At 39.0% G+C, this 23,278-nt stretch overlaps 1 protein-coding gene across 1 annotated transcript in view; it reads right to left on the reverse strand.

Moving 5' to 3' along the window:
* Window positions 1-428: 428 nt before the first annotated feature.
* Window positions 429-23,278, reverse strand: part of LOC115225825 (actin, cytoplasmic-like) — a 28,917-nt gene continuing 6,067 nt past the window's right edge. The window contains exons 2-4 of the mRNA XM_029796794.2: window positions 22,034-22,986; window positions 9,614-9,770; window positions 429-1,427 (exon numbers count right to left, since the gene is read on the reverse strand). Coding sequence (XP_029652654.2) covers window positions 429-1,427; window positions 9,614-9,770; window positions 22,034-22,986 — 2,109 coding nt within the window. The remainder of the gene's footprint in view (window positions 1,428-9,613; window positions 9,771-22,033; window positions 22,987-23,278) is intronic.

Genomic DNA, 23,278 nt, shown 5'->3' on the forward strand with positions numbered 1-23,278 from the left:
TCAGTACTGTATTTATTTTGAGATGCTCTGGGTTTCTTTTAATTAATTTAAAATAAAACAAAGAATTTAGTAAAATAACTTAGTTATCATTTAGCTAGTGTTAGGAAAATAAATTGTGACTAAGGTTTGGTGGAAGATTTTAATTCAAAACTTATGAAAACAAAACATTTAGTACTCAGAGCCAGAGCTGGTTTCAGCCGGGTTGATAACGAAAGGGTTAATGCAAAATGCAAAAAAAAATCTTTCAAAAATGACTTTATACACCCATCCTTTTCTCTTGTGTATTACTATATATTCTATATAGTTTGTACAATGATATGTTAAGGAGCTTATTTTATGAGTACTACCAGATAGCTTGAATCTATATATTGTGACTTAAATATAAGTTTATATATATATATATAAACTAATGATATATATTATGTGCATTACAAACATTTGCTATGGACAATAAATAGGCCAGACTCATCGTATTCTTCTTTGGTAATCCACAGATCTGTGAACTGAGGACTATAGGTCAGTTTAGAACCCCCGATCCATGAGGAGTATTTACGTTCTGGTAGAGCAATGACATTAACCTCTGTGTCAGGTGGTGCCAGGGCACTGATTTCCTTTTTCATACGTTCAGCAAAACCTGGGAACATTGTTGAACCACCAGACAACACAATGTTGGCAAACAGATCTCTCCTAATTTCTTCATCACAGTTCATGATTGAGTTATAAGTTATTTCATGAACACCAGCTTCCATACCAAGGCAACCTGGTTGGAACATAGCTTCTGGGACTCGGAATTGTTCATTTCCAATGGTAATGAATTGTCCATCAGGTAGTTCATAACTCATTTCCAAAGATGAAGAAGAGGCTGTTGTCTCCATTTCCTGTTCAAAGTCTAGCGCAACATAGCAGAACTTTTCTTTGATGTCACGGACAATTTCCCTCTGAGAAGCTGTGTCGAAGGAATAGCCGCATTCCATCAAGATCCTTGCAAGGTAATCTGTCAAGTCGAGACCCGCAAGGTCCTGATGGATAGCAGCATATGGCATTGTTGAAGCTTCATAGACAGGAACAGCTTGGGAAAAACCAAGACCCACATTCACAGAAATACCAGTATCACAACCAGAATCAAAAATGCTCAATGCAGATTGATTAGCAACCATTACTGCACGAGAGTTAAACTTTTCAAACATAATTTCAGCCATCTTTTCTCTGTTGACCTTAGAATTACCAACAGGCTCAGTCAGTAAGACAGAGTATTCTTTAGGTTCAACATCCAACTCATTAAACGTATAATGCCAGATCTTCTCCATATCATCCCAGTTGGAAATAATACCACGTCGAATGGGGTACTTCAAATTAAGATCACTTCTCAGGCATTCAGCATTAACTCCAATATAGTAGACTTCGAGTTCATTTTCAACCATTCCACCCTGAAACACAATATGTAACAGTAAGAATTCTTGCAATACTGGGTTTGTAACATTTTTGACATGCTAGGTATTACAGCAAAAAAAATTACATGATTTATGGAATTTTTATTAAAAATCCTATAATTTTTTCTTTATTTTATCATTTTTTTCTTATACTTGTTTTAGTCATTAGACTGTGGCCATGCTGGGGCATTCTCTTGAAGAGATTTTGTTAAACAAATCAACCCCAATACTAATGTTTTTTCTTTAAGGCAGGTACTAATTCTATTGGTCTCTTATTGCCAAACCACTAAGTTATGGGGATATAAACAAAGCAGCACTGGTTGGCAGTGTTGGATGACAAATACAGTGATACACACACACACACACACGCACACACACACACACACACACACACACACACACACACTCACACGCAAATGCACTCACACACACAGATAGATATACAAAAGGCAACATTCAGTTTCCACATACCAAATCCACTCCCAAAGATTTGGTTGGCCTGGGCCTATAATAGACGACATTTTCCCAAGCTGCCATGCAGTGGAACTGAACCTGGAGCCATGTGGTTGGGAAGCAAGCTTCTTACCACACAGCCATGCATGTTAAACATTTGAAATTAGAGTGAAATGTGTTTTCCCTGTTTCTTGAGTAATTGAAACCGTATTGAAAACACGGCCTTATTGAACAGTATCAGTCAAAATGATATTTAATAATGAACCTATATGTTCTGAGTTCAAATTCCATCAAAGAGCTCCAGTCTTAGGAATGAAGAGGAAGTCCAGTGTTCAGAATGAAGAAAGGGGCCAGACCTAAGCATGAAGAGAAGGGCCAGTCTTTGTAATGAAGGCAAGGGACAGTCTTAAGAGTAAAGTGGAAGCCACATCTTAAGAATGAAGAAGTGGGTCAGTCTTTAGGATGGAGATGTGAGGCATTCTTAGGGGAAAAAAAAGAGGGTCTGTCTTAGAAAGGAAGAAGAGGGCCAGTGTTCAGAAATGAAGAAATGAGCCAGTCTTAAGAATGATGTGAACAGTCAACCTCAGGTGTGAAGAGGGAAGGACAGTCTCTGGAATGGAGCAGAAGGACACTCTTATGAAGGGGAGGTAACTGCTAGGAATGAAGGGGAAGTGCATTCTAAGGGATCAATAGAAGGATCCATCTGAGGAATGAATAAATGGGGTAGTCTTAAGAACGAAGGTGAGGGCCAGTGTTAGAGATGAAGAGGTGTGCCAGTCTTAAGACTGAAGAAGTGGATTCATCTTAGGAATGAAAATGTGGTTAGTCTTGAGGTTGAAGAGGTGTATATATATACAGAGGGAGGATTCTGCAAAGAGAGAGAGGCTTGGAGGCACTACTATGAAAGGTTGCTAAATGAAAAGAAGGAATAGGAGAAAGAGAGTCTGCCAAATGTCAACCCAACAGAAGGACCAGCTGTTTGAATTGATAGTACCTTGGTAGATAAGCAATTAGGAGTATGAAAACAGGGAAAGCCCCTGGCCTGTCAAGAATCACTGCAGAGATGCTTAAAAGATCTGGCAGTGTAGGCTATAGTCTGACCACCCATATAATCAACCAGGTGATATATGAAGGAGTCATACCCAATGACTGGTGTAGCAGTACCATAGTCAACTGCTACAAAAGTAAAGGTGATGCATTGGCTAGGAGTAATTATAGGGGCATCAAATTGTTGGATCAGGTGATGAAAGTCATGGAGAGGGTCATAGCCCAAATAATTAGGGAGAGAGTTAGTTTAGATGAGATGCAGTTTGGGCTTGTGCCAGGGAGAAGCACCACTGATGCTATATTTCTGGTAAGAGAGCTGCTTGAGAAATTCCTATCCAAAAGTAAACCACTGTACCTGGTTTTTATTGACATGGAGAAAGACTTTGACAGGGTCCCCTGATCCCTTATCTGGTGGTCAATGCAAAAACTTGGAATAGATGAGTGGTTAGTGAGAGCTGTACAAACCATATACAGGGATGCTGTCAGTAAGGTGAGGGTTGGCAATTAGTAGAGTGAAGAGTTTCGGGTTGAAGTAGGAGTTCACCAAGGATCAGTGCTCAGCACCTTCCTATTCATCATAGACCTCCAGGCAATAACAGAGGAATTCAAGACAGGCTGCCCTGGGAAATTCCTCTACGCTGATGACCTTGCTCTAATAGCTGAGTCACTACCAGAGTTAGAGGAGAAGCTTCAGATGTGGAAGCGAAGTCTTGAATGAAAGGGCCTTAGAATCAATCTATTAAAAACCAAAGAAGTAGGAAGGCGGACAAATCACAAATCCCTTCAGGTAGATGGCCCTGCTTGATCTGTAGAAAAAGTGTAGGTAGAAACTCCATAAGATGTACCACATATGGATGCATAAGCAGTGCAGCAATATCAAAGGAAAGTTAACTAGGAAGATAGTTTTTGTGTGTGAAAGATGCACAGGTACAATTAACACTGATAATGTGCAAAAAACTGACTTTGTGATATACCAGGAGGAAAAACTAGAAATAGTTGATAGCTTTCGTTACCAAGGTGACCAAGTCAGTTGTAGGGGTGGGTGCTCTGAGAGCATAGCTGCTGGAATAAGAATAGGCTGGGCAAAGTTCAGAGAGCTCCTACCTCTACTGGTTACAAAAGGCCTCCTGATCATAGTGAAAGGTAAACTGTATTATGCATATGTGTGAACAGCCATGCTACATGGTAGTGAAACATGAGCTGTGACTGCTGAGGACATGCGTAAGCTTGAAAGAAACACAGCCAGTATGCTACACTGGATGTGTAATGTCAGTGTGTATACATGATAGAGTGCAAGCGCCCTGAGAGAAAAGTTGGACATAAGAAGCATTAGATGCAGTGTACAAGAGAGATCTGCACTGGTATGGCCATGTGTTGCATATAGATGTGGACAGCTGTGTAAAGAAGTGTCACACCCTAACAGTGGAGGGAACCTGTTGAAGAGGTAGACCAAAGAAGACCTGGGATGAGGTGGTGAAGCATGACCTTCAAACATTGGGACTCACAGAGGCAATGACAAGTGACCGAGACCTTTGGAGATATGCTGTGCTTGAGAAGACCATAGGGAGGCCAATGGGGTTAGGGTCTGAAGAAATGTTGTAAAGCTAAGTGCTTTATGGATATGAAACCCATGGTAACCCTATAGGCCAGCTGTGGAAATATGCTGTGATTGAGAAGACCTGGCAAACCAAGTGAGACCATAACTTGTGGCCTGTGCCAGGGGTGTAACCAGCCCACTTATGCGTGCCTTTCCTTCATTGGACACTAAACTCTGCTTGCAAAGACCTGTTGAGGCAAGTGGAGTTGAAATCAAATTCAATGACAGCACCACATGACTGGTATCCATGCCAGTGGAGTGCTAAGAGCACTACCTGAGCATGATCATTGCAAGGGCCACTGACTGGGTCCTGTGCCGGTGGCACGTAAAAAGCATCATTCGAGCATGATCGTTAACAGCGTCGCCTTACTGGCACTTGTGCCAGTGACACATGGAAAACAACATTCAAGCAAGGTCATTGCCAGCTTGAGCGAGATTGTTGCCAGTGCCACTGGACTGGCACCTGTGCAGGTGGCATGTAAAAAACACCATTTAAGCATGGCCATTGCCAGTACCACCTGGCTGGCCCTCATGCTGGTGGCACCTAAAAGCACCCACTACACTCTCAGAGTGGTTGATGTTAGGAAGGGCATCCAGCTGTAGAAACTCTGCCAGATCAGATCGGAACTTGGTGCAGCCATCTGGCTCGCCAGTCCCCAGTCAAACTGTCCAACCCATGCTAGCATGGAAAGCAGACGTTAAACGAAGATGATGATGATGATGATGATGATATATATATATATATATATATAATTAATCAATATAGGGTGGCAAAAAAAATTTTGTAGAATTTTTTTGCCACCAGCGGCCTAGTGGGAAAAAATTAAATAGTCATAGACCATTTTTAAGTTCAACATCAACAATCAAGGAACGGCCATAATAGGCCATTCACCCACTAGAAATAACAGCCAAAGCTTCAACCGCAAATAAAAGTCAATTCCGTAAACAGGAGAAAATTTAAAAAACATTTACCCTGTAATTTCTTATACGATGCACCGTTTCGTCTGTTGTTTAATGGTAAACTAACCTGATTAAATTAAATCAAGCCAATCTTCCATAGGCCACCCTATATTGATTAATTATGAATTTTCTGGTTAATTCCGTAATGGAATCGACGGCTTATATTTATTTGCTGCCGATAAATTTGGCGCGAGTGCGATGATTTGAAAATTTTAGGTCAGATATTACCTTGGCAGGGTCGGAGATGCCTCGTGAAAATATCTGTTCCGACTTGTGGCTATTTCTTACTGAAGAATCTGAGGGCCTATGGAAGATTGGCTTGATTTAATTTAATCAGGTTAGTTTACCATTAAACAACAGACGAAACGGTGCATCGTATAAGAAATTACAGGGTAAATGTTTTTTAAATTTTCTCCTGTTTACGGAATTGACTTTTATTTGCGGTTGAAGATTTGGCTGTTATTTCTAGTGGGTGAATGGCCTATTATGGCCGTTCCTTGATTGTTGATGTTGAACTTAAAAATGGTCTATGACTATTTAATTTTTTCCCACTAGGCCGCTGGTGGCAAAAAAATTCTACAAAATTTTTTTTGCCACCCTATATTGATTAATTATGAATTTTCTGGTTAATTCCGTAATGGAATCGACGGCTTATATTTATTTGCTGCCGATAAATTTGGCGCGAGTGCGATGATTTGAAAATTTTAGGTCAGATATTACCTTGGCAGGGTCGGAGATGCCTCGTGAAAATATCTGTTCCGACTTGTGGCTATTTCTTACTGAAGAATCTGAGGGCCTATGGAAGATTGGCTTGATTTAATTTAATCAGGTTAGTTTACCATTAAACAACAGACGAAACGGTGCATCGTATAAGAAATTACAGGGTAAATGTTTTTTAAATTTTCTCCTGTTTACGGAATTGACTTTTATTTGCGGTTGAAGCTTTGGCTGTTATTTCTAGTGGGTGAATGGCCTATTATGGCCGTTCCTTGATTGTTGATGTTGAACTTAAAAATGGTCTATGACTATTTAATTTTTTCCCACTAGGCCGCTGGTGGCAAAAAAATTCTACAAAATTTTTTTTTTTGCCACCCTATATTGATTAATTATGAATTTTCTGGTTAATTCCGTAATGGAATCGACGGCTTATATTTATTTGCTGCCGATAAATTTGGCGCGAGTGCGATGATTTGAAAATTTTAGGTCAGATATTACCTTGGCAGGGTCGGAGATGCCTCGTGAAAATATCTGTTCCGACTTGTGGCTATTTCTTACTGAAGAATCTGAGGGCCTATGGAAGATTGGCTTGATTTAATTTAATCAGGTTAGTTTACCATTAAACAACAGACGAAACGGTGCATCGTATAAGAAATTACAGGGTAAATGTTTTTTAAATTTTCTCCTGTTTACGGAATTGACTTTTATTTGCGGTTGAAGCTTTGGCTGTTATTTCTAGTGGGTGAATGGCCTATTATGGCCGTTCCTTGATTGTTGATATATATATATATATATATATATATATATATATGCACACACATACATATCTACCCATAGGAAAGTAGTATCTTTCTTGAAACAAAAAGAACTGGTAGAAAAAGTATTTGATTGTAGAATATTTGTAGAATATTCAGCATGAAGAATTCCTTTTGGCCCTTGAGAACATGGAAATGTGAATATTGAAAGAATGATCATTGGGATTATGATGTGTGTGTCTGTGTGTGTATGTTTACAGTTACATATATAGAATAGACATACCTGGTATCTGGGATAACCAACAACCGAAGGAAAGACAACTTTTGGTGCATCTTCACCTCCCAAACCAGCTTTACATGTATAGGATCCATTATCAATGACAACAGAGGCAACTTCATCATCCATGTTTGTGATTTTAAGTCGGATAATATACTCCTGGCTAGAATATAGCCATGTAAATGTTAATATTGTTGTTTATGAAATGTGTGCTTGTCCTGGATTTAGCTCCTGCTGTTTCATAAAATTTTAATTTTCTTGGTAAACAGGCGTGGTTGACATTAGTCTTAAATTTCTATTTATATGACCAATAAATATATTTTTATGAAACAAGGAAGCTTTTTATAAAGAAACTGGGCATATCCAGGTGCAGACGTGGCTGTGTGGTTAAGAAGCATCTTGGGTTCAGTTCTGCAGCTCAGCAGTTTAGACAAGTATCTTCTACTGTGACTCTGGGCTAATCAAAGCCTTGTAAGTGGATTTCATTAATGGAAACTGAAAGAAGCCCATTGTGCATGTGTTTATCTCTTATATAAAATCCGTTCTGTCTGTCTGTGTGTGTGTCTTCTCGGATCTCGGGCATCCTCCATCTGATTGCGTTCAAATTTGATATGTAGATACCGACGGTATCAGGACGTGTATAAGTCTTGAAAAAATTACAAAAATCAATTCCAGGTGAGAATGCGATCGATAAAGCCATTTTTGTCCTGCTTTTCTTCCGTCAACCTGTACATAACTGCACCTTCCAGTTTTTGTTGTTTTTGTACTGCTTAAAGGCACATTTCTTTCCTGCCAAGCTTACTGTTTAAGCCATGTTTGTGTTCTCCCAGTCAACAGCCTTATCATTACTGGTACTTTAAACTCTTCGGTTGCATATTTGTGTGAATAAAATCGTTTTTCTTTGGAATAGAAAAAAGTCTGTCTATATTTCTTCTTTTGCTGGTGTCTCAAATTTAGGTTAAATCAGTGTTTCTCAAAGGGGAGGCCTATGGGACAGTCAGACAAGTTGTTTTGAGAAAATTTGGTTTAAATATTTGACAACTCAGCACCGTCCATTGGATAGAGGGCTTTTATATATATATACAATACAGTGTACATTTAAACACATTAGGAGGTTTCCATCATAGGAATCCTTTATGCTAGAAAGAACAGCTAAAGTCCAAACCACTAATTAGGGATAAATTGGTTTGGATAAAGTCCAAACCAATTTATCCCTAATTTCTAACAGAAAGGATTCCTATGATGAAAACCTCTTAATGTATTTAAATGTACACCTTATTTTATATGAATAATATATAGTCTATTGACTAATTTTTCTATATGCTAGGCCACTGGTAGTAAAAATTTCTAAAATCTTTATTACCCTGATAGTATTAATTATATATATATATATATATATATATATATATCATTTGTAGAAAGCATAAATCCAGAGAAGAAGCACATTCTATGATGTAGAGCAGTGTACATGTTTAATAGAGAAGGCCAGTTTATGGGGTTACCTTGGGTTTCCCATCCATAAAGGGTTTAACTTTATGGTGTATCATCAGACCCCAATACCTGTTGGTCTAAGACTCTGCTTGCAAAGACCTGTTGAGGCAAGTGAAATCAAAATCAAATTCAATGACAGCACCACATGACTGGTATCCATGCCAGTGGAGTGCTAAGAGCACTACCTGAGCATGATCATTGCAAGGGCCACTGACTGGGTCCTGTGCCGGTGGCACGTAAAAAGCATCATTTGAGCGTGATCATTAACATTGTCGCCTTACTGGCACTTGTGCTGGTGACACATGGAAAACAACATTCGAGCGAGATCGTTGCCAGTTCGAGCGAGATTGTTGCCAATGCCACTGGACTGACACCTGTGCAGGTGGCACGTAAAAAACACCATTTAAGCATGGCCATTGCCAGTACCGCCTGACTGGCCTTCATGCCGGTGGCACCTAAAAGCACCCACTACACTCTCAGAGTGGTTGATGTTAGGAAGGGCATCCAGCTGTAGAAACTCTGCCAGATCAAATTGGAGCTTGGTGCAGCCATCTGGCTCGCCAGTCCCCAGTCAAACCGTCAAACCCATGCTAGCATAGAAAGCAGACGTAAATGAAGATGATGATGATGATGATGATGATATATATATATATATATATACACACACATACATATCTACCCATAGGAAAGTAGTATCTTTCTTGAAACAAAGAGAACTGGTAGAAAAAGTATTTGATTGTAGAATATTTGTAGAATATTCAGCATGAAGAATTCCTTTTGGCCCATGAGAACATGGAAATGTGAATATTAAGAGAAGGATCATTGGGATAATGATGTGTGTGTCTGTGTGTGTATGTTTACAGTTACATATATAGAATAGACATACCTGGTATCTGGGATAACCAACAACCGAAGGAAAGACAACTTTTGGTGCATCTTCACCTCCCAAACCAGCTTTACATGTATAGGATCCATTATCAATGACAACAGAGGCAACTTCATCATCCATGTTTGTGATTTTAAGTCGGATAATATACTCCTGGCTAGAATATAGCCATGTAAATGTTAATATTGTTGTTTATGAAATGTGTGCTTGTCCTGGATTTAGCTCCTGCTGTTTCATAAAATTTTAATTTTCTTGGTAAACAGGCGTAGTTGACATTAGTCTTAAATTTCTATTTATATGACCAATAAATATATTTTTATGAAACAAGGAAGCTTTTTATAAAGAAACTGGGCATATCCAGGTGCAGACGTGGCTGTGTGGTTAAGAAGCATCTTGGGTTCAGTTCTGCAGCTCAGCAGTTTAGACAAGTATCTTCTACTGTGACTCTGGGCTAATCAAAGCCTTGTAAGTGGATTTCATTAATGGAAACTGAAAGAAGCCCATTGTGCATGTGTTTATCTCTTATATAAAATCCGTTCTGTCTGTCTGTGTGTGTGTCTTCTTGGATCTCGGGCATCCTCCATCCGATTGCGTTCAAATTTGATATGTAGATACCGACGGTATCAGGACGTGTATAAGTCTTGAAAAAATTACAAAAATCAATTCCAGGTGAGAATGCGATCGATAAAGCCATTTTTGTCCTGCTTTTCTTCCGTCAACCTGTACATAACTGCACCTTCCATTTTTTGTTGTTTTTGTACTGCTTAAAGGCACGTTTCTTTCCTGCCAAGCTTACTGTTTAAGCCATGTTTGTGTTCTCCCAGTCAATAGCCTTATCATTACTGGTACTTTAAACTCTTCGGTTGCATATTTGTGCGAATAAAATCGTTTTTCTTTGGAATAGAAAAAAAGTCTATCTTTATTTCTTCTTTTGCTGGTGTCTCAAATTTAGGTTAAATCAGTGTTTCTCAAAGGGGAGGCCTATGGGACAGTCAGACAAGTTGTTTTGAGAAAATTTGGTTTAAATATTTGACAACTCAGCACCGTCCATAGGATAGAGGGCTTTTATATATATATACAATACAGTGTACATTTAAACACATTAAGAGGTTTCCATCATAGGAATCCTTTATGCTAGAAAGAACAGCTAAAGTCCAAGCCACTAATTAGGGATAAATTGATTTGGACTTTAGCTGTTCTTTCTAACATAAAAGATTCCTATGATGGAAAACTCTTAATGTGTTTAAATGTACACCTTATTTTATATGAATAATATATAATCTATTGACTAATTTTTCTATATGCTAGGCCACTGGTAGTAAAAATTTCTAAAATCTTTATTACCCTTATATTATTAATTATATATATATGTGTGTGTGTGTGTGTGTGTGTATCATTTGTAGAAAGCATAAATCCAGAGAAGAAGCACATTCTATGATGTAGAGCAGTGTACATGTTTAATGGAGAAGGCCAGTTTATGGGGTTACCTTGGGTTTCCCATCCATAAAGGGTTTAACTTTATCGTGTATCATCAGACCCCAGTACCTGTTGGTCTAAGACCTCTTCAAAATATCTTGAAGATATTTTGAAGATGTCTTAGACCAACAGGTACTGGGGTCTGATGATGCACCATAAGGTTACACCCCTTATGGATTGGAAACCCCGGGTAGTCCCATAAACCAGCCTTCCCCATTAAACACATATATACATATATATGTATGTATACGCGTTGTGTCCTTGAGCAAGATACTTTATTTCACGTTGCTCCAGTTCACTCAGCTGGTAAAAATTAGTAGTACCTGTATTTTGAAGTGCCAGCCTTGCCACACTCTTGGGTCTCATATCTGTTGTTCAAATTTCTTTGAAATTGGGAATATATGTATATTCACTGGGTTTATAAAAGAGATCAAAGCTACAGGAAACCAAAAGACGAATGATCACAATAAGTAGTCAGCTACCCTACCCTAGTCGTTACCATTCCCAATGTAGGATTACTTACCATACAGGTGATGGACACAGCCGTAAGATGCAGTACAGATCCATAGCAATTGGAAGGGCATGACCCAACTCAAATAAACATGAACAGCTGTGTCACATGAGGGCTAAGGGGTAATGAAAGTGTCACCTCTGGAGTTTGCAAATGACCACTATACCGATAGGTAACTGGACAAAATAAATTTACAATCTATAATGTCTTTGAATAACCAGTCCCTCATCTGGGAAGGCCTTGAAATCAATGTTACCATCTGGGGACTATCTCAGACCCAGTGATAATAAAAAGACATAAAAGGAGGTTTGCAACCAAATAACTTGACTCAACACTTTGCAACTGAATCAGTGGAGACAAAGATGCCTCTCCTTTACTTGCAGAAATCACAATCTAAGTATATCTCAAAACAAAAGTCTTACACTGTTGTACCATTGAATTACAAATAATGCTCATCTTTTATGCTCGGGTGACCCTACCACTTCCAAGAGTACAAATTGTATTCATCTTGGCTTAGGAAAAATGACTAAATTGTGGGTGTTAAGCCCCCATTAAGGGGTCTTATTACCTTCTAAGAAGTTAAAACTTTAGAAATATTACTTTATTTGTGTCTAATATCTATGATAAAAATTTCATCAACAGCAAAAATATATGAATTTTCATGGGGGTTATGGCCTCATTTATGCCCCCTCACTTTCAAACATATACCGCATTTCATCTGTCCCTATGCTTAGAATAATATTTTCAAATTTCATAAAGATCCATTCAGTACTTTTGAGTTAGTTTTGGATCATAAAAAATAGCAAAAATTTGGGAGTTAAGGCTCCCATTATGGGGTTTTAGAATCCTCATGAGAAGTGGAAAGTTTAGGAATAATTCTTGTTGTGTGTCAGTTACCTATAGTTGAAATTTAAAAAAACATAAGAAATTTATAAAGTTTCATGGGGGGTTCTGCCCCCTTTAAGTCACCTCAAAATCAAACCAAACATACTGCATTATACCCACTCGTTTAATGTCCGTTGCCCATGCTGGCATCAGTTAGATGGTTTGACTGGGGCTGGCAAGCTGGAAGGCTGCACCAGACCCCAGTCTGATTTGGTGGCATGGTTTTCTATGGCTGGATGTGCTTCCTAATGCCAACTACTTTACAGAGTGTACCGGGTGCTTTTTTTACGGAGTGGTTGGTGTTAGGAAGGGCATCCAGTTGCAGAAACACTGCCAAATCTGATTGGAAACCCATGCAGCTCCTTGGTTTACCAGTTTTCAGTGAAATCGTCCCACCCATGCCAGCACAGAAAACAGACACTAAATGATGATGAGGAGGAGGATAAAACCAAAAGCCAAAGATTTATAAAGAAGTTAAACTCTTTAACAATTGCATAGCAAGTGACTTGCTCTAAGATTGTGTGCTGAAACAAAAACAATTGCAGCATGGAAAATGTTTGTAAGCCATTTAAGAACATGCAAAATCCGTTAGATTCACTTCAACATTTAAATTTAATTTGTGTCAAAATATTCTCATCACTTTGAAATCGCAACCTGTTCTCCGACAAACTTTGAGATGCAGCACAAAGGTTTTATTAAAGTTTTACTAAACTTTCCGCATTGTTAGAAGCTGTCTATTTTCTCTCTTTTCATATTCCTCAATCAATCTATCTATCTATCTGTCTGTCTGTCTGTCTATTTGTCTGCCTGTCTATCTATCTATAAATACACACAAACACACACACACAAATATATATATATATATATATATATATATATATATATATATATATATATATATAAACGGCAGTTTGTCTGTGCGTGTTTCTGTGTGTCTGTTTGCTTGTACCCTCACCCTGACCACGGCTTTCAACCGATTCTGATGAAACTTGACACACACATAGCCCAATGTCATAATTCAAAACTAACGCAGCAAAAATTTTGAAAAGTTCCCCCAGTTCTGAAAAAAATCGATAAATTCGACATGGGGTCGAGAATCAGAAACACGAACCACAAACTGTCTAGGGGACGCAACTCAACCTTTTTTAAATCTCCAAAAAAAAATTACCATCATTTTTTTCCAATTTTTTGCTATTTTTTGGCTATAACTCTCTACAAATGCTTTATAGTTATTTCCCTTACAAACCTGAGCAACGCCGGGCGATACTGCTAGTATATATATATATATATATGAGCGGGTAACCGGCTTCCATGCTGGTGGCATGTAAAAAGCACCATTCGAGCGTGATTGTTACCAGTGTCACCTTACTGGCACTTGTACCAGTGGCATGTGAAAAAAAATTTGAGCGAGGTTGTTGCTGGTGCCGCTGGACTGGCCCACGTGCCGGTGGCACATAAGAAAAGCCATTTGAGCATGGAAAGCGGATGTTAAATGATGATGATGATGATGATGATATATATATATACATATATATATATATATATATATACACGCACATACATATTCTTTGCTAATATGCTGAAAATAAGCAATAAATTGTCTAACCACATTAAATATTTTCACGATTATTATTAATAATAATAGTGAAAATATTTAATGTGGTTAGACTATTTAGCGTTTATTTTCAGCATATTGGCAAAGAAAATTTTTTTCTTTTGCCTGTATTTATAAGTGTGTTTATAATTTCACGATGAAAGGTACTTTTTATACGCTGGCCACTGGTAAAATTTAAAAAATTAATTAATTTTCTCATCAATTCTACTTTCATTGAACTTGGTTATTACATAAACAGGGTTATTAGCACCAATATTCAATATATGAGGATCATTACAGCAATGATCAATATACTCTGAGACGTCTTTATGTTATAAACCCTTTGACCTCTACTTAATTTCCTACTAAAAATAGAGAGAGTTGAAAATGCTGGCTGTGTTTTTACAGGTAACTGATATTCTATTGTCACTGACAAAGCGACTCAATGGCTCAATGGATCTAAGTAACATGAATAAGAGAAAGTTATATAACACTCACAGTCAACAAGGACATAAAGCCAACAAGGAAGCTTAAATGCAGTCACATGACCTGCTGGAATACAGAGTCAATGTTACCGAGATTTAAACTTACCCCATTTTTAAATACCAAACTTTATAAAACTGTAAGTAGACCATGTCAAAAACAAAACGCTGCATGGTCATGGCTGGATTGAGTTTGAATGTAGTTACAGGTGGAAAGAATATTTACAAAGAAAAATATCCTATATTTAGCTAAAGGAGAAATTTATGAGAAAAATGTCACATGTTTCTCAATAACATACTTGTTCAGAGATTTATTAATGCTTCCATAAATATTACAGTTCTATATTTAAGAGATGAGGAATTATGTACAGTATTTACATTTAACGGATACTTCCTTACCTGTATCTTACATATATATATATAAAGATATATATATATATATATATGTATATATAAAGATACAAAAGATATGCGACCCATATGACATCAGGACAGTATTCAAGAGTAACACAACACTTCACTAATATCTCCTTCAAGTAAAACCACCAATAGAAAAGAATATGACCAAAGACTGTGTGTACTCCATCCCATGCAGCTGCAGTAGGTTATACAAAGGTGAAACATGCCGCCTCCTCAAAATAAGGGTAGATGAACATCGCAAAGCTGTGACACAAGGAGATATTGATAAATTGGTTATAGCTGATCATGGATGGAAAAATGGAGACCACCTCCCCCTGTGGGATGAAGTTAAAGCAATAGACAGAGAACACTATTGGAAAATGTGAAAACTAAAAGAAGCAGCACATATGCTAGGACACAAAAACCTCCTAAGCAGACTGAGTGCAGACATGAGCAGCATATGGGAACCGGTATTAAGGAAGGATAGAAAAATATTAGATTTATAAGCCCTAAAATTCACTCCATAATTGCCCATGGCATATGGCATAGTGGTTAAGAGCGCAGGCTACTAACCCCAAGATTCTGAGTTTGATTCCAAGCAGTGACCTGAACACTAACAATAATAATAATATCGACAAATACCTTAGGAGTGAGAACCCAGGTTCGAAATTTCCCCAAGACACCTGACGAAGGCTGGATGGTATATCAGCCAAAACGTTGTGTTAACAACAAACAAGATGAAGACAAATATCTGTCGAATGTAAATAATGTAAATAATGAACATAAAAATTATTAAAGTTTAGCTTATATATGAAGAGGTGGATTGGGATCAGTTCACAGATGTCCACAGATATAATTAGGAGCAGGAGTTTTATGGTTGCATTCTAAAGAAGGACATTTAGGGTGCTAAGCAAACACCCATTGTCCATGATGGGTGTTTAAGGAGCTAGACAACCACCCAATATAGACGATGTATTTAGGGAGCTACACAAACACCTAATATAGACAATTGTATTTAGGGAGCTACACAAACGCCCATTATAGACAAAAGTTTTTAGGGAGCTAGACAATCATCCAATATAGACAATGTATTTAGGGAGCTTGACAAACACCCATTATAGACAATAGCTGCTTCACTGCTACTTAGCCCTTGTGCACATGATTGCAGTTGGCTGTGGCAAACAGACAGACCAAATCACATGACCTGCAGTTGAGAGAGAACAGTGATCGTTTTATTTTGTTCGATCAAGCGAAAGAAACGAACGTTGGCTGTTGCATGATGGGTATTTACTGCTACGCTAGCCACACACCTTACTTGGCACCTGGTGTGTGCTGTTGATCATGTGTGTTCCCACGAGGAAATCATTCTTTAAGTAATGAATGACTTATTATTAACCGGTGATAGCATGCACCCTTAAAACGTGAACACTGGCTGTTGTATAATAGTTATTCTTTAATGAATGACTGTTAAACACCACTAAGCGAATTGAAATACTTACCGTTAGGAGATGTTGAGTTGTGAAAATACGCAAAAAAGGTACATGAATTCCAACTAACAAAACTGAACACTGGCTGCTTTACGATAATGGCCATTCTTATATGAATGGCTGTTAAACACTGCACTGTTAAGTGAATTGAAGGACTTAGATTTTGAGTCGTAACAATACACTAAACAGGTACACGAACTCCAATGGACTGATAAGGTCCCCAAAAGTATTTTTGATTATAACTCATCAATTTTAGGTCTGTTATTCCGATTTGAATTTTTGCACCTCCTCTACCAAATTGTGCATTTCAGTTCCTTATACAGTTTTAGATGGTTGGTTGGATGTGTTGGAACTGAGGTTGGCACTGGATGGGTGCCCCACAATTCCTTACATAGTCGTGGAAAATAAAATAGCGAGAACAAGAATCTCCGAACAAATAACAATAATAATTTATTTTGCCGAAATAAGCATTTCATGTCTGGACATTGGTAGCCTGGACGCCAGGGTGGGTGGAAACAGCAGAGTCGGTTTAATCACAATTGTAAAGGCATTTTTCACAGATTCACCGAAGTCGTGGAGTGCCTTCAGTTGTGTCTGGCTCGGTTGGCAGCAGTGGGTGAAGAGAGAGAATAGCAGTCAAGCCTAGCTGCTGCTGATGACTGCGCATAAGGGGCTACTGGCAGGCCTTCCAGAAGAGTCTAATCCCTGCGCATGCATCATCATCATCATCATTGTTTAACGTCCACTTTCCATGCTAGCATGGGTTGGACGATTTGACTGAGGTCTGGCGAACCAGATGTCTGCACCAGACTCCAATCTGATCTGGCAGAGTTTCTACAGCTGGATGCCCTTCCTAACGTCAACCACTCCGAGAGTGTAGTGGGTGCTTTTACGTGCCACCAGCATGAGGGCCAGCCAGGTGGTAGTGGCAGTAGCCACGCTCAAATGGTGCTTTTTAAGTGCCACCTGCACAGGAGCCAGTCCAGCAGCACTGGCAACGACCTCACTCCTTTTTTTTTCCATGTGCCACGTGCCAGTAGGGTGATGCAGGATGAAAATCCCAAAATGGCATCTGGAACCAGGCGTCACTACAGATGAATAGATGAATGAATTTCCTATTATAATATAGATGGTATTTTAGGAGCTAGACAAACACTCATTTTAGATAATAGTATTTATGGTGCTAGACAAGCATCCAATTTAGATAATGGTGTTTAGGGAGTTAGACAAACACCTCTTCTAGAGTCAGATGCTTTAGGGAACTAGATCTATAATTGTCAAAGACATTGGTGTTTAGGTAGATAGACAAATCATTTATAGACAATTATGTTTAGGGAGCTTGGCTAACACCTAATATAGACAATGGTGATTAGGGAACTTGGAAAAATACTTATTTTAGATAGTGGCATTTAGGGAGATAGTCAGAGAATTATTATAGAAAATGGTGCTCCAGAAGCTAGTAAGACACATATTATTATATATAATGGTTAAAAGGTGGTGAGCTGGCAGGATTGTTAGAATGGGGGATGAAATGTTTAGTGGTATTTCACCTGTTGCTACGTTCTGAGTTCAAGTTCTGCCAAGGATGACTTTGCCTTTCATCTTTTCAGGGACACTAAAATAAATACCAGTTGAACACTGGGGTCCATGTAATTGAATCATCCCCACCTCACCCAAGCTACTCTTGTCACAAAATTTGAAATAGGTGCAGGAGTGGCTGTGTGGTAAGTAGCTTGCTTACCAACCACATGATGCTGGGTTCAGTCCCACTGCGTAGCACTTTGGGTAAGTGTCTTCTACTATAGCCTTGGGCCAACCAAAGCTTTGTGAGTGGATTTGGTAGATGGAAACTGAAAGAAGCCTGTCATATATATGTATATATATGTGTATGTGTGTGTATATGTTTGTGTGTCTGTGTTTGTCCCCCCAACATTGCTTGACAACCGATGCTGGTGTGTTTACGTCCCCGTAACTTAGCAGTTTGGTAAAAGAGACCAATAGAATAAGTACTAGGCTTACAAAGAATGAGTCCTGCAGTTGATTTGCTTGACTAAAGGCTGTGCTCCAGCATGGTCACAGTCAAATAACTGAAATATTTATATGCATGTGTATATTTATATACATGTATATATATATATATATATATATATATATATATATATATATTATATATATATATATATATATATATATATATATATACATATACATATACATATATATATGTATACATATATATATATATATGTATACATATGTATGTATATATATATATGTATAATGTGATACATACATATGTAAGTATGTACATATATGTATGTATATATGCATATATATATATATATATATTATTTATATATTATATGATTGAATGCCACACATCCATTTCATGTAAGTTTATCATAATTTTGATGTGACTTTGGCCCTGTACTGCTCTCTCTCTCCCCACCCTTTCATTTTCTCTCCCTTCCTTTCTCTAAATTTTTTTTCTCCTCTTCACTGTTTTCTCTCTGTTCTTCTCTCTCTCCCTCTTCCTTCTTTACTCTCTCACTGCTCACACTTGACCATCATCCATCTTTCTTTTCCTCACATGATCATCTTTCTTTTCTTTTGGTCTGATGCACAGACCAGCCACATTCTTGTCTGTCTCCTCTCCTATCTTTTCTCCTGTCACAGAATGTCCCTCCAGCATTCGCCACCTTACCTCATATGGCTTAGCAGCCCTCATTGTTTGTTTTCACTGTCCTGTTTTCCACAAATCCCAAATTTTATTTGGGTTCATGGGAGCAACTGTTTTCTTGAAGGCACATATTATCGTGACTTGCTCGAAATGTGGAGTAGATAAACAGCCAAGAACTGATGAAGGGCCGTTCTTTATGTTACTTATCTTGTTTTTCATTCGTTTCTTTCATTGTTCTCATACAAAATTTTGTCGTATTTCATGTTTTCGTATTTCGTATTTCATGTTGTTTACATTTTGTGACTTCCTGTACCCATATATGCTTATATATACACTCACTCACTCACCCACCCACCCGCTCACTCACTCACTCACTCACTCACTCAATCACTCAATCACTTACTCACTCTCTCACTAACTCACTCACTCACTCACTCACCCACCCACTTGCTCACTCACTCACCCACCCACTCACTCACTCACTCACTCTCTCACTCACTCACTCACTCACTCACTAACCCACTCACTCACTCTCTCACTCACTCACTCTCTCACTCACTCACCCACCCACTCACTCACTCACTCACCCACCCACTCACTCACTTACTCATTCTCTCACTCACTCACTCACCCACTCACTCACTCACTCACCCACTCACTCACTCACCTACTCACTCACTCACTCACTCACTCACCCACTCACTCACTCACTCACTCACTCTCTCACTCACTCACTCACTCACTCACTCACTCACTCACTCACTCACTCACCCACCCACTCACTCACTCACTCACTCACCCACCCACTCACTCACTCCTCACTCACTCACTCACTCACTCACTCACCCACCCACTCACTCACTCTCTCACTCACTCACTCACTCACTCACCCACCCACTCACTCACTCACTCACTCACCCACCCACTCACTCACTCACTCACTCACTCTCTCACTCACTCACTCACTCACTCACCCACCCACTCACTCACTCACTCACTCACTCACCCACTCACTCACTCACTCACTCACTCACTCACCCACCCACTCACTCACTCTCTCACTCACTCACTCACTCACTCACTCACTCACCCACCCACTCACTCACTCACTCACCCACCCACCCGCTCACTCACTCACTCACTCACTCACTCAATCACTCAATCACTTACTCACTCTCTCACTAACTCACTCACTCACTCACTCACCCACCCACTTGCTCACTCACTCACCCACCCACTCACTCACTCACTCACTCTCTCACTCACTCACTCACTCACTCACTAACCCACTCACTCACTCTCTCACTCACTCATTCTCTCACTCACTCACCCACCACTCACTCACTCACTCACCCACCCACTCACTCACTCATTCTCTCACTCACTCACTCACCACTCACTCACTCACTCACCACTCACTCACTCACCTACTCACTCACTCACTCACACTCACTCACCCACTCACTCACTCACTCACTCACTCTCTCTCACTCACTCACACTCACCCACCCACTCACTCACTCACTCACTCACTCACCCCCCACTCACTCACTCACTCACCCACCCACTCACTCACTCACTCACTCACTCACTCACTCCTCACTCACTCACTCACCCACCCCTCACTCACCCACTCACTCTCACTCACTCACTCACTCACCACTCACCCACCCACTCACTCACTCACTCACTCACCCACCCCTCACTCACTCACTCACTCACTCTCTCACTCACTCACTCACTCACTCACCCACCCACTCACTCACTCACTCACGCACCCACTCACTCACTCACTCACTCACTCACCCACCCACTCACTCACTCTCTCACTCACTCACTCACTCACTCACTCACCCACCCACTCACTCACTCACTCACCCACCCACTCACTCACTCACTCACTCACTCACTCACCCACCCACCCACTCACTCACTCACTCATTCACTCCCTCACTCATTCTCTAACTCACCCTTCAGCCTGTTATGAAAACAACCTTCTCCAAAATTCATTAAAGACAACAGACCAGTATTTTTAAAAAAATTCTTTATTAAAGTTCAGATCCCACAAAAAGTCATTTTTAGCCAAATTTTATGGTTACATGGCAGTTTAGGGCAACATCACAACACTATTAATAGGAAACTTATATCGGGTTGGTACATAATTATTGCGGCTTGTTTTCAACGAATTTTATTTAACAAAATCAATAACAATATTTAACAAAAGCATCTTTAAATGATGGTCTGACCGTCTGCCAAGCAAATGGGAAGCAGTAATTGAAGTAGATGGTGACTATGCTCCAGGATAATTATTTAAAGATGTTTTTGTTACATGTTATTGCTTTTGTTGAAAAAAGCCGCAATAATTATGCACCAACCCAATAATAATGTGAATAGATTCCAAATTGGAATATTGCAGACAGAATATGTGAACCATTTGCTAACATACAAAAATAACGAAGAATTTTGTAAAATAACTTTGTCATTATTAGCAGTTTTGTTATCATACTTCTATTGAAATACCTCAACTTTCTTTCTCTTAATTAAGAAAATAGGGAAGAATTTAATAAATTTTATTTAGTAAAATAAAATGGTTTCGTTAAAATTAAGTTTCAAAATAAGAATTTAGTATAAAATAACTTTGTCGTTATGATGCTGGTGTTTTGAACATATATTAACATGGAACTTTTTAATGGAACTCACTTTAAAATAGAAAGATTTTAACATAGAAGCAGGTGGTTGTCTCAAGTGGGTTGATATTGAAAGGGCTAGTAGGTGTTCCTTAATATCCCCTGGTGATTGTCAAGGACGGTCTGAATGTTAAACAGTTAACTGACCTATGACACTTGCCATATATGTAAGTATGTATGTATGTATGTATGTATGTATGTATATATGTCCTGTCAGGTCACTTTCGAGTGCCTTGTTCATCATATTCTTCTTTGCTAATTGATAAGTCATTAGAGGTAAGCAGAGAAGTCAATTCTGCATCTCCAGGCCACCATCCTGTTGGACGAACGACCTTAATCCTTGTGGAATCTGGTGTGATAGAACTGATTTCCTTCTTCATACGCTCTTCAAAACCTCTGAACATTATTGAACCACCAGACAATACAATGTTGGCAAACATGTCTTTCTTAATATCCCTATCACATTTTATGATTGAGTTATAAATCAGTTTATGAATGCCATCAGAGCCCTTATCAATTAAACCTGGCTGGAACAGAAGTTCTGGGGTTTGGAATCGTTCATTGCCAATGGTAATGGCTTGCTTGTCAGGTAATTTATATTTCTCAGAGGCTGCAGTCTGCATTTCCTGTTCAAAGTCTAGAGCAACATAACAACACTTCTCTTTGATGTTACGGACAGTTTCCGTCTGAGAAGGACTGTCAAAGGAATAGCCACGTTCAGTCAACATACTCGTAAGGTAATCTGTCATGTCCACACCACCAAAATCCCACTGGACAGCAGCATCTCGTTTAATTGACCCGTCATAGACAGGGACAATTTGGGTGATGCCATGACCTACATTCACAGACATACCTGTGTTACGACCAGAAGCAAAAAGGGACAGTGAAGCCTGATTAGTAATACATAATGTGTGAGCATTAAACTTTTCAAACATAATTTCGGCCATCTTTTCTCTGTTGACCTTAGAATTATGAACAGCCTCAGTCAACAAGATAGAGTTTTCCTCAGGTGCAACTTCCAACTTGTGGAATATATACTGCCAAATCTTCTCCATCTCATCCCAGTTGGTAATAACACCACGTTCAATAGAATGCTTCAAATCAAGAACAATCTTGTAATCAAAGTCCTTTTTGTTGTAGTAATCTTTGAGTTCATTTCCAATCATTTCACCCTGAAATACAATAAGAATTCTTGAAAGTTGGTTAATTCAATTGTTGAGATGTTAGGAATTATAGAAAGAATTACATGAATTATGGAAGAGGCCCTGTGTTGCTAGCAGAAGTAGGAGCTCTCTGAAGTTTACCCAGCATATTCTTATTCTCACAGCTACACTCAGCTACTAACTTGGTCACCTAGATAACAGAAGCCATCTACGACCTCTAGCTTACCCCCCTGGCAATTGATGGAGTCTATTTTCTGTACATTTTCGGTGCTTATTGTACTTCTGCACCTTCCACACACAA

Source organism: Octopus sinensis, linkage group LG28, assembly GCF_006345805.1.
Source record: "Octopus sinensis linkage group LG28, ASM634580v1, whole genome shotgun sequence".
NCBI classification, from domain to species: domain Eukaryota; kingdom Metazoa; phylum Mollusca; class Cephalopoda; order Octopoda; family Octopodidae; genus Octopus; species Octopus sinensis.